Source organism: Erigeron canadensis, chromosome 2, assembly GCF_010389155.1.
Source record: "Erigeron canadensis isolate Cc75 chromosome 2, C_canadensis_v1, whole genome shotgun sequence".
Taxonomy (NCBI): Eukaryota; Viridiplantae; Streptophyta; class Magnoliopsida; order Asterales; family Asteraceae; genus Erigeron; species Erigeron canadensis.
This window is the reverse complement of record NC_057762.1, coordinates 41,469,177-41,483,939: the sequence shown is the minus strand read 5'-3', so window position 1 is coordinate 41,483,939 and position 14,763 is coordinate 41,469,177. Positions and strand designations below refer to the sequence as shown.

Genomic DNA, 14,763 nt, shown 5'->3' with positions numbered 1-14,763 from the left:
GACATGCACTCATAATTGCCAACGAACCAAAAACATATCCTTTCTTAGTTATATAGAGAGATGACCTAAACTCGAATCACCTAATTGGACGGAAATAATTATAAATGTTTATCTATATCTATACTATATTATAAATCAAAAAGTTTCTGTCTAAATTTAAGTTTCAACATTTACTTCTCTAAAATGCCCCCTATATATTTACCTAAAATAACTATATTACCCTTTCTCTATCCCCAAATCTCAACCATTTTTTTCTCTCTCTCCCCCATAAATCATTTATTCCTCCAATTAATTCAAAATCTTTTATCTCAAAAACCGTACATCGATAAATATTAAAAATTATTTATGTGTTCTTAAAATTTCATGCTCTTTTATTAGAGATGTCATTCGATATGCTTTCGACGAATTTTTAAATCTCAGGGCGGAGCCCGTACGACTAAGACATTTGGCTATTACACTCTATGATATATCATCTTCTATGACCTATCACACTTTATGACCTATCACACTTTATGACCTATCACACTTTATGACATATCACTCCACCATCTCACCGCCGCAACGCCGGTATTTTAGTTATACCGGCGTGGAAAAATTTTCCGGCATTATCGGTAATACCGAAAATACCGTCCGGTACGACTATTTTTAATTTATTATATTTTTTTGTGTAAAAATCTTACAAAACTTATTACAATTTAACAAAAATAGTCAAAATACAATTATAATTTACTCAAAAATAATACCAAATATGTATTTCATAACAAAATATAGATTTTAAAGTTCATAAGTAACAAAAAATAACATTAAAGTATCATAAAAATAATTTTTTTAAAAAATCAAAATTTATTTTTTGAAAATACCGGAAATACCGGTATGGTAATACCGGAAAATATCGGGAATACCGAAAATACCGGCCGGTATTGAATAGTGAATACCGGAAAAATACCGGACTTAAAATACCGACGTAGTCTCCGGTACCGGTATTTAAAACATTGCCCGGCGGGTACTTGCTCTCGTATTTTTTAAAGCCAAATATACTTTTAACTCCTAAAATATCTCAACTAATCATAAACTATCTCATGTAAAGAGTTAAATTATCTCTGAATTTACGACTTAAATATGACGTATAATTAGTCTATAGCCATGAGTTGTATTCATTCACAAGTGAAAACCAGAAAACAAATCTGGACCCTTGGATGAGATCTAATCTAAGGCTAGGATCATTTTGCAAAAACAAACACGGAGGGGTAAAAAGGTAATTTTTGACGCACTATATAAACAAAAAAAAACACAACACTCCTCCTTCCATTCGCGTTTCCTTCCGTCGACCAAAACCCTAACTCGCCGGAAAACACCGCCGGAAATCCTATTCATCATCCAAAACTGTTAATCGACGTCACTAATCAGCATCAAACAATTTCCCCGTCGTCATATTCATCCTCATTCGTTCTGTTTGTCTGATTTGGTATTGTTAATCATCACCGGAATTCAACGTCAATTAAATTCGCTGCGGTGAATTAAAAGAAAAATCGATTTCGTATTGTTACTCAATGGAGGAAGAAGATGTGATAACCGATGAAGAAATCAAACAAATAATAAAAGGTATGTTAATCTGAATTTACAACAAACAGTTCATCTGAAACACAAGGTGTTTACGGTTAGAGTCACATAATTGTTGATTAATCTGAATCCATATGTGTTTCAATTGCTTAATGACAGTTAGATTTGGTTTGTGTTCATATAATACGATTTTCGTTCTTATTAGTTTAGAAATATCCGTGAATCAAGTAATTGCTAGTTGTATTGGTTTATCGCGCTAATCACTCCCTCAAGATTGAACAAGAAAATGTTTATTAGGGTCTGTGTTCATATTATACGATTTTTGTTCCGTTTAGTTGAGGAAGATCCAAGAATGAACTAATTGTTACTTGTAATGGTCGCCAAATTATTTTTTCAAGATTTGAACAACAAAATGCGATCTTGGTTCCACTCAGTTTAGGATCATCCATGAATATCTTATATATATATATATATATATATATATATATATATATATATATATTATTCTTAACACTGTGGGATATGAATTTTAGTTAGTTTATTTGTTTATGTTCTCATTGGCAGATTAATGATGGTGCGTAACACAAAAATTCCGATATATTGGTCTAACCAATTGGGTGATCATGCGTTTGGGCAGTTCTCGTCTGCTGAGTATACATTGCAGCCACTGATTGGGACAGATTAAGCACTCTGACACTTTGCAAATGGAGTCTAACACGAATCATGAGAACAGAGTGACATTTGCTGGACTTTATGGCAATCACGGTGCTTATCGTGCTTCATCTTTCATTTCGGCTACACTATTACCCACATTCATACGTAAGTCTTTTTAAATCCTTATATATAGTTTTTAAACATGATGCAACATATATTTATGCGAGTATTTTGTGGATTCTGTAATATAAAAGTTTTAATACTGTCATCTAAAATGTGGAGTAGTTATAAAAAAGACAGCTATATAAAGATATTAACATCCCAATTATGCGAGTATTTCGGGTTAAGAGACTAAATGCCTAAACGGTCTTTTAACCTTCCAATTGGACATGAAAATGAGTAAGTCTTTTGCTCCAAAATGAGTAAGTCTTTTGCTCCAATTGGTTTGTATGAGACTAAATGCCTAAACGGTCTTTTAACCTTCCAATTTTGTTTACTGTAAATAGGTGTACTAGTTTTCTTTTATAATGTAACCCCTTTTCAGTATTGAATACTGTAGTTTTATTCAGTGTGTTACGTGTGAGTTTTTAACATTTGGTATTAGAGCGTGGTAAAACAGGGTCATTTTAAGACCTGACTTTTGTTGTCCCAGTAGGATCAAGAACAAGAAATATGTAATAATCTATGAATATAGAAAGAATTGTCGTTATTACACACTTAATTGTTGTCTACACATATCCTATATATACTAGTTGAATGGTTACGAGTGAACCATTACAATGCTTCGGTGGTGTTGCTTGGTGGTAACCGCCACCTATTCCTACGGTGGTGTTGATGGTTGTGTCTTTTGGCCAACCATTACACCCTTTCAAGTATTGTCTAATTAAATACTAATATAACTATGCATATAAGTCTTCGTTTTAACTATGTCGATGGTTAATTCCAACAACTTTCGAAGGGAGGAGTAGACTTCAGGTGAGGGTCTGTGAGAGCTGCAGAAACAATGTAGGTCAACTGTTTTGGCAACATGGTGGGTCGATGATCACAGCTTGTTTGGCTGTTGCAGCACACACATGCACATCACGGGAGGGTTGGGGGTGGTCATTTTATGTCAAAAATCAAGGGGTTGTAGTCACAGTTGTGATTAGCCAGGAAGAAGATATAGAACAAATTGAGGTTATTTATCTCTAATCTTCATTCTTTCTCTTTAATTGTTGGCTTTCATGACTTAGATTATATTTGTGATATGGGCAAAGGGTGACGGTCCAGAGGCAAAAGCAGACGGTCCTAAATCATGGTAATGAACCAGTTCTTAGTTGTCATGTCTTATAGTACTGTGGGCCTGTAGGATGGAATAATAGGCAATTTAGGCGGGTTGGGTAAGTGGTTAGATCATGTAACTTACATATACATATGGCTACAACGTTAATGTACACATTTAAGAGGGAAAATAAAAATAGCAACATTGAAGGTTTTATGCATTTGAATACATTTTTGGATGAATTTTAACTTGTTTGACATGTTTCCTTTTTAATTAAATATCTCAACTTAACCATTAGAGATAAATATAGCCCAAGGCTACCCATTTCTATATACATTTGAACTGACCACCTCTATCAAATATGTTTACGGCTGTGTAAATATTATTTTTATTGATGGAGTCAAAATGTTGCAGGCATATGAAGAAGTTGGCTGATGATGTATACGATTTCAGGTTCATATTGCTCGAAACACTTGTAGGCCCGATTGTAACAGGGAAAGGTGAAGCGTTTCTGCTTAATGAAATGGTAATCTATATCTCATTGCTAGGGTTTTTTTTGAAAAAGATTCACAAAGATCAAGATTTCCTTAAAAAGTTATTCATAAATATCAATATTTTGTTGTTTATGCAACAGAAATCTTTTGGAAGCCAAGATGGTAGGCAAAGAATTGTTGATCCAGTAGTCTTAACAACTTCCTCACAAGAATCATTATCGATTGTGATATCAATCACAAACAAGTGCATCTCATCTGATGCAGGAAACCGGTCGTTGTTTGAGGATGTACTCTTAAACCTGTAGTATGCAGCTCAAGTACAGGCCACAACTGATTCTGAACAGAGATCAGATGGCGCATCTTAATGACAAGATCTCATTAACAAGTTAGTAGTAATTATAGATTTAAAGATACACTCGAGAGGAAGATTCATTCATACTTTATGCACTTAATTAGATGTGTAAACAGCTATAAATCTCTAATCATTGTGCTTTCTTTAATGTTCTTGTAACAAATCTTACTGTAAATTACACATTGTTTATGAATTCTTTGGTACGTTTGGAAATTTGCAACGAATATATCCATATATTTGATGCAGAACAGAAGCAATTCAGCTAACACAGGCTATAGGTACACATAATGATGTTAACAACTAAGAAAATTCGAATGGAAGTCAAATTACCAACCATCTTGTTAAAAAATGATACGGGATGTATAAAAACGAATGTGCTTAATTTGTCAAGTGGTAACAAATTTGGCTGATCCTTCAGCAAACATTATATTTGGGGCAGTTGTGGATGAGAGATACAATGGGGAGATTCATGTGACTATTGTTGCTACAGGATTTGCACAGTCTTTTTAGAAATCTCTTCTGTAACTTGTAAGCCAAGATGCTATTAACCTAATACCATGTGCTCTCTAGTTATTTTTTGGATTTAAATAAAATGCAACGAAAATGAAGGCATATTTTGTATAATTCCCCTTTTTCAACGTGTAACGCTTACTGCTTATAGAATAGTTGTAAAGGTAACCAGAAACCAAATGACGTTCAACCACAACCGGACAATGGCCGACGTCCAACCACAACCGGACAATGGCCATACACAGGCTGCTTCAAATCCAAAAACACATTGTGTTTTGGTTTCGAGAATTCATAAAAGGCCATACACAAGATGCTTCAAATCCAAAACACTTTGTGTTTTGGTTTCAAGAATTCATAAAATGGCCATAGTTTCTACAATGGCCATACATAAGGTGTTTCAAATCCAAAAACACATTGTGTTTTGATTTCGAGAAGTCATAAATGGCCATACACAAGATGCTTCAAATCCAAAACACTATGTGTTTTGGTTTCAAGAATTCTTAAAATGGCGATAGTTCCTACAATGGCCTAACGGCTAACCCAACAACTTCAAACCCTGACCCCTAAGCTACCATATAAAAATCCGAGATAGATCTAAACCCTGGAATGCTAAAGGCTACAGCAGGGAGACGGAAGTCACGGTACGCTTAAAGGTTTATGGTTTGAAGCTGTAGGGTTAGCCATTTGCTAACCTTACAGCTTCAAACTCTAAACCCTAAGCTACCATAAAAAAACCTGGGAAGGATCTAAACCCTAAATGCTAAACCCTAGAATGTTAAAGGCTACACGAGGGGGACATATGCATACGGTACGCTTAGGGTTTATGGTTTGAAGCCGTAGGGTTAGCCGAGGCTAACCCTACAGCTTCAAACCCTAAACCCAAAGCTACCCATTAAAAACCGATTGGAAAGATCTAAACTTTAAATGCTAAACCCTAGAATGCTAAAGGCTACACGAGGGGGACGGAAGTCATGATACGCTTAAGGCTTTATGGTTTGAAGCCGTAGGGTTAGCCTAATGGCTAACCCTACCGCTTCAAACCCTAAACCCTAAGCTACCGTATAAAAACCCGGGAAGGATCTAAACCCTAGAATGCTAAAGGCTACACGAGGGGGACGGAAGTCACGGTACGCTTAAGGGTTTAGGGTTTGAAGCCGTAGGGTTAGCCTAATGGCTAACCCTACAGCTTCAAACCCTAAACCCTAAGCTACCATATAAAAACCCGAGAAGGATCTAAACCCTAAATGCTAAACCCTAGAATGCTAAAGGCTACACGAGGGGGACGGAAGTATACGGTACGCTTAAGGTTTATGGTTTGAAGCCGTAGGGTTAGCTGGCTAACCCTACCGCCTCAAACCCTAAACCCTAAGCTACCCATTAAAAACTGATTGGAAAAATCTAAACCCTAGAATGCTAAAGGCTACACGAGGGGACGAATGTATACGGTATGCTTAGGGTTTAGGGTTTGAAGCTATAGGGTTAGCCTAAGGCTAACCCTACAGCTTCAAACCCTAAACCCTAAGCTACCCATTAAAAACCGATTGGAAAGATCTAAACCCTAAAATGCTAAAGGCTACACGAGGGGGACGGAAGTTACGGTACGCTTAAGGGTTTATGGTTTGAAGTCGTAGGGTTAGCCTAACCCTAAATGCTAAACCCTAAACCCTAAAAACCTAAAGAGGATGAGGGTTCCCGCTCCAAGGTTTAGGGTTTGAAGGTCGAGGGTTAGCCAGCATGGAAAAAATCTGAAACCTAATGGCTAAAATATATGGGCCAAAGGCCCAATAGTCTTTACATATCTGATGAAGATTACATATTTGATGGAGATTAAAATGCTAGAGTGGGCCAAAGGCCTAATACGCAAGGTGTTTCTAATACGAAACACATTGTGTTTCGGTTCAGGTAGTTCCTTCAATGGCCATACACAAGATGTTTCAAGTCTAAAACACATTGTGTTTTGGTTCAGGGTTCCTGCAATGGCCATACACAAGATGCTTCAAGTCCAAAACACATTGTGTTTTGGTTTCGAGAATTCATAAATGGCCATACACAAGATGCTTCAAATTGAAAACACATTGTGTTTTGGTTTCGAGAATTCATAAATGGCCATACACAAGATGCTTTAAGTCCAAAACACATTGTGTTTTGGTTTTGAGAATTCATAAATGGCCATACACAAGATGCTTCAAATCGAAAACACATTGTGTTGCGGTTTCCAGTAGTATTGTTGATGAAGCAGAAGTTGACTTATGAAAGAAAAACTTAAAGAAAGTATCCATTACTAGAAAATCTGCAAACCACCAATTTCAAACCATGAAATCCAACAATTTTCTAAATCACCGTACTATATATCAAAACAATGTGTTTCATACAACCACAAGTTAGTAATAGGTAACCTAATTGTATCTAGCTTGACATTGTTTCAGTGAGTTAGATGCACATCACGGGCTTCCCTTGAGTTTCTTGGCGACGGTAGCAATATGCTTACCCTGATGGAAAGCTTGCTGCAACTCGAGCTCAGTTGGTTGTCTTGAGCCATTTCCCGCTTAAGTAACTGCAAAATTATAAAAAATAAAAGTTAGATATGTTCTACGTTTCCAGCTTAAACTACAGAATTAGCACAACCAAACTATAATTTGAAGTATAGGAGAGTGGCAAAAGTAGTCTAAAACAACAAACTAAGCCGACTCGAGACTGAGCTTAAAACGAATTGGTACCAGCTATATCTGGTTTGGTTCTCGGCTCTTGAGATTTTTAAATCTTGTTCTCATTTAAATATGTTTCAATTTCAATTCATGGCTTGGTCCAGTCTGATCTGCAACCAAACTGGTTTGTCTAAAATGTTCGCTTATCACGCTTCAAAGTTCAAATAGTGTTTCTCTATATGTAAAAATTAAAAACTTCAACGACAAGTCCAAATTTGGTATTTGTCTGGTCCAGACCGACCTAATTATAAACCGTAACTGAACTTGCTTCCACCAGTCCGATTCCCCCATTTTATATTAAATTTAGCAGTTTAAACCAATGCAACACATCGTAATTTGTAGTATACTAAGGAACTCACATTCTCAAACTTCTCGTGGTTTGCTTGGACAAATGCCCCAAGCTCTGAAACATCTCCTATGGTATAAATATTCGCTACCTCGATGTACGGCTACTTGGAACAAAAAAAAATTAATGTCTAGAGATTAGAAGTGCATTTTGATAATAAGGCTGCTCTCGATGTTATTAAATATCATAAAGCAGTTGCTTTCGTCAGTCAACATATTCATATGATAGAAAGAAATATTGACAAAACTTCTTTAATAGAGACATTAGAAGTTACCACACAATAGCCCTTTAAACTCCTTTGAGCAACTGATGATGTATACTTTGGAAGACTGCGAGAAAACTGCATTAAGTGAAACTCCACTTGGTCACAAAAGAGTTTTAGGTTGGTAATAAACAACCCATCCAAGTGGATAAGAACGAATTCTAACTTGTCAGTGAAACTTTAAATTATAACAATTTACATAACACACATAGCATGAAATTTCTTGATTGCAGGTTGGATAACTGGCCAAATGGGTAATCCGTATATGAGCAGAAATAAGTCAAAATGGATTCCAAATGCTATAAAACAGTACTACTGAAAGAAGACAATTAAGTCACTTTAAACGGATAACTTGGCAAATATCTATTTTAGTTTTCATAAGTCATTTCATTTTCTTCAACACCTCGTTACAAATCAACCAACATATGTGCAAACGAGCAAAGTACAATGATTTGATATGTTCATTTCTCTTGCATCTACCATAACCGATAACCCCTATATACTACTCGTATAATACTATTTCCAATCTTCAAACAAATGATCCATAAGCATTAACAGTTGTGAATAAATCCATCACTGATCAACCTCACAATATAGTTATTACGATCACAACACTAAACAATTTTGTCCCTAACTATAACACACAAAAAAAAAAAAAGTCTCATTGCAGCAAGTACGATTCAGAAAATAAACAAGTAACAGAAAGGGGAGCTTTAATGCATTAGAGGTGAAAATTTCAGCTCATCTATATAGAAAAAGGTTACCTTTAGTTGCATTTTACTGGTAACTATACAAACTGCTCGTGTAATCATGTTTCTAAGTTACCTGCATGTAATAGAATTTAGCTATCAAAATGGCTTCTTGAACTGTAAGGCTATTTATTCATAGACAAAAATGCACGGTTCAAGCAAATCATCAGGCTATATTAGTCCGGTTTCTCGGGCAATGGTGGCTTGTTCTGAATATTAAAATGTGGATAAGATCATGAAAAACTTATTAAAACTATTTCAAGGAGGCCATCTTCATAAAAGATTTCTTATCACTTTACAAAAACAACATTAATTATGGATTGAGCCGAGTATATATGTTTGTGCTAGTTCTTTTATAACTATTTACCAAGCCATTTCCCTTCGATAGAAACCTTTTTAGTTAGACCTTACAAAACACCTATTTGTCTTCATAGATGAATTGAACTCCAGACAATGCAAGTAAACATTGCCATAGAGATACGTTAAACAAAGAAATTATTCTAATTAAAGTATAAGAAAAAAAAATGTATTGCGAGCAAAGGTCTTGCCAGTTCCCGCCCCCTATAAAGTATAATTCTCTTATAGCTAGTAGCAAGAACATTAAGGAGTGTCCAGATCTTTATGTGAACGAACCGGATCCGAGAGATCTTTAGATACAATCTGCCAAAGAACAGAATATAGAGGTTAGGCTTTCTGGAAAGTAGATCAGTGATATAATTTGGATCTTCATAATCATAAAACCTAGCATGCTCATAGTTACTAAATTCATTAACTTTATCAGAGATGATTGCCACAAAAGAATGACAACACCCTGCAGCTTTTAAGCATTTTATAGATTAAGAAAACCAGACGAACAACATTGATAAATAGCATTAGAAAGTTAAAATTCTGGAACTTAGCTACATACATCATGATTAAGCAAAAAGTTGCAGAACGGGCTTACCAAACCAGGACCTTCAGTGTAAGGACCCCCGACTAACGCTACAATATGAGCACCTGTACCAGGCAAGCAAGCCCCAAGCAAACCTGCCGCAACACTCAATGCAATTCCAGTGCACCTTAAAGATCGATTATCAGGTGCAACAGGCCATTAATCTGCCCCTAGTTCCTCCAAAAGCTGAATCATCGTAACTTCATTAAGCATCCATAACTTTATCAAATAGTTTATAACTTTATATTCAAATCAATGTGAAAACAAAACTCACCGGATGAATAATATAAGCACCATTGGATGCAGGCAATAAGAACCTCGTATAACCAGAATTCGATACAGTCCCATTCTGAAATCCTTGTCCAGGCACGCCACCAATTCTCCTACCACCTCCACCTAACCCTAATTGATCCAAAACCTGATCTTTCCCAATTTCTTTCGTTCCACGGAAAACATAAACCTTATTCATATCACCAAACCCTAACTTATAAACTTGAACTTGAGTCCCGAACGAAACAAGCCCTACCAAAGCATTCTCGGGCAAAAACTAAAGCGCTTGTTGTAATGCTGATTTAGCATACCCTAACTCCTCCTCAATCATACGAGTATCAATCAGAAACACATAAACCGGCAGAGGTTGTAATTCAGTGTGACGCTCGTTATAGTTATGATTAGCTAAGTCGTATTCAACAGGTACATTAGTTTCAAAGATACCTGAAAAACTTACGATAATATAGCTCAATCATACAAGTAATGCAATATGAAACACTCGTTATAACCATTACATAAACCATATTCAGGGGAAGTAAGATTCAAACACGAACAACAAAAGTAGGACCGAGATGTAAAAAAAAGTCATATTGTGGTTTTTAACTTGTTAGTTTCATTGATTTCTTAATCAAAGCTACATCACTTCGAATTAATTAACACCTAACTTTGTAGTTCTCGACCATTTTTGTTTTCTGCCTTTCACATCATATATTTCCCAACAAACTCAGATAAAGTTTCAAACACATAACTTAAAAAAGTGCAAATTCACACATCTGATCAAGTACATTCACATGCCAAAGAGGTTCGATCCTTGGAGTATCTTTCGGAACATAAAATTCCACAATTACTTAAACAAATACACACACAATTATGTATAGATATAGTTATAGATACAGAGATTTCTGATTTGTAGAAATAGCATTAAATCAGAAATCGGAGAATCAAAATAACACAATTACTTAAACAAACAAAATTACTATAGATACAGATATATATATATAGATTCAAAGAGAATATACCGATGGATTTACAGTGAAAGCAGAACGGAAGAACAGAGCAATCATTAACATGCTCTTCAATAGTATAAAGAGAAAAAACGACGTCGTTTGATTCACATAGGAAAAGCGTAGACCACACATTCTGTTTGTTCCATACCTACAATGATCAGAAGAAACTCATATCATGATCGATTAAACATGATTAGTTGCGAAGTAGGTCTGATAACAGACAGCGACCAGAGAAAAAAAGGAAGCCGGAGAAGAAAGGGAGGGCGGAGAGGAAAGAGAGCGAGAGAGAATTAGGGTTAGCTGAATTCCAGATCTGAAAGAAATGAGACACAGTGAATGTGTTTGGGGTTTTGTTCACGGGATGAAAAGACAAAAATACCCCTCCGTGTTAAATTTGTATTTAGGGACTAAGTTTTAATCTCAGCCATTGATCATGATGGATGGATTGCCAGGATCTGTTTTCTGGTTTTCACAAGAAATTAAGTTTGCAAATGATCTTTTACCCTATGAGCCATTTGCAGGTAATCGAAACTACCGAAGGACTTAAATGTGACATATAGCCATTTTCTAAGGATATAATATGCAGCTCTTATATAAGTCATGCCCTTGCTACATTCATGTTTTGGACCCATTCTTTTCAGGAAAACGTGATGGTGATGCACAAAACATTTTTATACAAGATGATCCACAATTCATGATTGACAAAAGTAGTTATGAATTTCTAACTTTTCGAAAACTTCATATCGTGAATTCGAATTCACAAATAGGCTGGGAATGAATCCAAAACACTTACCCACACACAAAGATATAATACAATAATAATACTCGGTTGTTACTATAGTCTATATCCAAACTCTATATAAATAATAAATGTACTATATATATAGTGTATTTATCACTTTTGGATAACTTTAACCGAAATCAAACTACATCCATCTCCACACTATATATACACGCGACACACAACGATATATCGATTTATAGGACCGGGTGAATTTGATCTACCATCGATCACCATGTTGAGTCTTTACTACATTCGTAGTATTATTTTCATAGTTATATTGATCGTTTTAGTAAATGATACCGCAGCAGCCACAGAGAAGAAGATCAACTATTTTCAACTACAAAATGGTCACTTATCCGTCAATATCACAAATTATGGTGCCACTGTTCTCAACTTCATCCTCCCCGACAAAAACGGTATATATGTTAATTTCCTCCTTATTGTTTTACTTGAGATTATTATTCAACCTTAAACTTACGAAAAAATATATGTTTATTGGGATTGGGATTCTAATATTATTCTGTATACACACGAACGTGCCTATAATTAATCGAAGTTTTGTTGTAGAATATCTTTTGGTATTGATAGAAACAAATACATGACATTACATAGAAATTTAATTTTCGTTTTATGACATAAAGTTTAATTTGTTTTCTTCTTGTGTTAACACTTAATTAACCTCCTTGAGGTGATTTAGAAAAAGTGTTTGTAAAGATCACGATAATACGTTGGCTAATTAAATACATAAAACTTGCCCATAGTTAACCTGAGCATGACCTTGTACATTTTCATATATGTCAAACCACTTGTAAGTTGTAACTTGTTTGATAATTTTACAGGAAAGTTAGATGACGTTGTGCTCGCGTTTCCTTCGATTAGCGATTACTTTGTAAGTTTTCCTTATATTATTAATTTTAGTTATAACAAATTGATATTCCTAGGTTAAACTACCCCACAACTTTTTGGCATACACCACCAAACATGCTAGTACAACACATTAAAGCATGTTTAGTGATGTACCACTAATAATTGGTGGTGTGCGGATAAACACCTAACTGTTTATGGTTAATTTTTGATAATTCCTTGACAACCCACGGTAATTTGTTAAATTTGAGGTTCACTGTTTGAAATGTAGAATGACTCATCATATTTTGGAGCGATCGTGGGTAGGGATGCTAATCGGATCAGTGGAGCTAAGTTTACTCTCAATGGTGTTGAATACAAATTACCTGCTAATGATGGCAACAATACCCTCCATGGTAAGTTAATTAACCTATCATAAATAGTTGGTTTTCTAGCTAGTTAATATATATAGTTAGTTTTTGCATTTCATTGCGAATACCATTTTCATGTGTTTCTAAACTTAATCAATATATAGGTGGTCCGAAAGGATTTGCTGATGTTATTTGGACTATGGAATCGTACAAGAAAGATAGTCATCTTACACTCTCTTATCATAGCTTTGACGGCGAAGAAGGTAACTTATAGTATAAACTTTTTTGTAAAGAAATATAACCAACCTTAATTGCTACAAACATTTGAACAACTGTTATACATAGAGATTGACCGAACCAAAAGATTGAAAAAGGTTATACAATCACAGTTTTGACAAACACCAAGTATGATTACAGGATTTCCGGGAGACTTACATGTAACGGTGACTTACATGCTCATCAAAACAAATAAATTTGGTATAAAAATGGTAGCAACACCAATTAACAAGCCAACCCCGGTGAACTTGGCCTCACACATTTACTGGAACCTTGCGGGCCACAATAGCGGCGACATCTTGTCACACAAGATTCAATTATTCGCATCTCATGTCACTCCGGTTGATGGTCAACTGATCCCAACGGGCAAAATAGTACCGGTATTGTTATTCTACTTTAGAATCTGGACCTGTTTGTAACATCAACGAAAATTTACTAGAGTAATATATTATTGGGAAAAGTGGTTGTCATGTCTAGATATAGAACCTCTCACATACTAATATTTTAATATTTTATTTTTAAATAAATAAATAATTTGACTCTCATGTTTTTTATGGAAAACAAACTAGCATGTGGGGGCTTTATAGCTAAATTAAGACATGACAACCACATATTCGCATCCATTTACATTATTTCTTACATTTCTAACCCAAAGATTGTATACTCCATATAAATTTTTTCTACTATTGCTATAAAAGGTGCGTGGAACGGGGTATGATCTCCTAGAGTCACGAAAAATTGGTAGCAAGTTGGATCAAGTAGGCGGATATGACATCAACTACGTGCTAGATAGTAAAGCTAAAAGACATTTGAAAAAGGTCGCGGTGGTCCATGAGGGGAAATCGGGTCGTATGATGGAGCTATGGAGCAACCAGGTTGGGGTTCAGTTTTACACAGGCAACATGTTGAAAGACATAGTTGGCAAAGGTGGATTTGTGTATGAGAAATATGGAGGATATTGTTTGGAGACGCAAGGTTTTCCGGATTCGGTCAACCATCCAAATTTCCCATCGCAAATTGTTCAACCGGGTCAGAAATATACGCATGTTATGGTTTATAGGTTTACTGCTGATTAGCATTTTAGTTTATTGTAATGTTTGAGTAATTTCTTTCCTTTTGGACCGGTAATTTTACTTTTCCAAATTTTGTTTTTAGAAAATAATGTTTACTCCAACAATTATGTCTGTAAAATGTCTTATTCATATCATGCCATCATGGTGATAAATGCCCCCGTGCATCTTTTATCTTTTTTTCATGTCTGGGCCTCAACCATTTTAAACCAGAGCCCCTTATTCCCTAAACAACAAGCCCACAATCCAATCTAAATTTCCATATGCCGTAACACGATTACACGATCGACTAAACGAGCAGAGATAGTTTAACTTTCA

At 35.4% G+C, this 14,763-nt stretch overlaps 3 protein-coding genes across 5 annotated transcripts; 2 read left to right on the top strand and 1 right to left on the bottom strand.

The window, feature by feature from the left end:
* The first annotated feature begins 1,318 nt into the window (after nt 1-1,318).
* Nucleotides 1,319-4,534, top strand: LOC122589383 (probable inactive leucine-rich repeat receptor-like protein kinase At3g03770). Of its 2 annotated transcripts, none has more exons than XM_043761676.1 (5): nt 1,319-1,602; nt 2,125-2,379; nt 3,447-3,511; nt 3,929-4,001; nt 4,110-4,534. In XM_043761676.1, exons 2-5 carry the CDS (start codon nt 2,314-2,316, stop codon nt 4,272-4,274), a joined length of 369 nt encoding a protein of 122 aa, XP_043617611.1. In that variant the 5' UTR covers nt 1,319-1,602; nt 2,125-2,313; the 3' UTR covers nt 4,275-4,534. The 2 variants fall into 2 exon arrangements, with proteins under 2 accessions (XP_043617611.1, XP_043617610.1); XM_043761675.1 differs by having other exon boundaries at nt 3,890-4,001.
* Nucleotides 4,535-7,081: 2,547 nt separating this feature from the next.
* On the bottom strand, nt 7,082-11,406 carry LOC122589866. 2 transcript variants are annotated; one of them, XR_006322366.1, is made up of 8 exons: nt 11,114-11,406; nt 10,099-10,538; nt 9,837-10,010; nt 9,527-9,553; nt 8,909-8,969; nt 8,157-8,222; nt 7,896-7,985; nt 7,082-7,385 (listed from the first exon to the last, which is right to left on the bottom strand). XR_006322366.1 is itself a non-coding variant. In XM_043762187.1 (4 exons), exons 1-4 carry the CDS (start codon nt 8,954-8,956, stop codon nt 7,254-7,256), a joined length of 336 nt encoding a protein of 111 aa, XP_043618122.1. In that variant the 5' UTR covers nt 8,957-9,395; the 3' UTR covers nt 7,082-7,253. The 2 variants fall into 2 exon arrangements, 1 of the variants encoding a protein (XP_043618122.1); XM_043762187.1 differs by lacking the exons at nt 9,527-9,553; nt 9,837-10,010; nt 10,099-10,538; nt 11,114-11,406 and having other exon boundaries at nt 8,909-9,395.
* Nucleotides 11,407-11,537: 131 nt separating this feature from the next.
* Nucleotides 11,538-14,564, top strand: LOC122588283 (galactose mutarotase-like). The gene is made up of 8 exons (XM_043760397.1): nt 11,538-11,622; nt 11,743-11,808; nt 12,176-12,301; nt 12,725-12,774; nt 13,021-13,144; nt 13,264-13,362; nt 13,517-13,755; nt 14,074-14,564. Exons 1-8 carry the CDS (start codon nt 11,538-11,540, stop codon nt 14,449-14,451), a joined length of 1,167 nt encoding a protein of 388 aa, XP_043616332.1. The 3' UTR covers nt 14,452-14,564.
* The last annotated feature ends 199 nt before the right edge of the window (nt 14,565-14,763 follow it).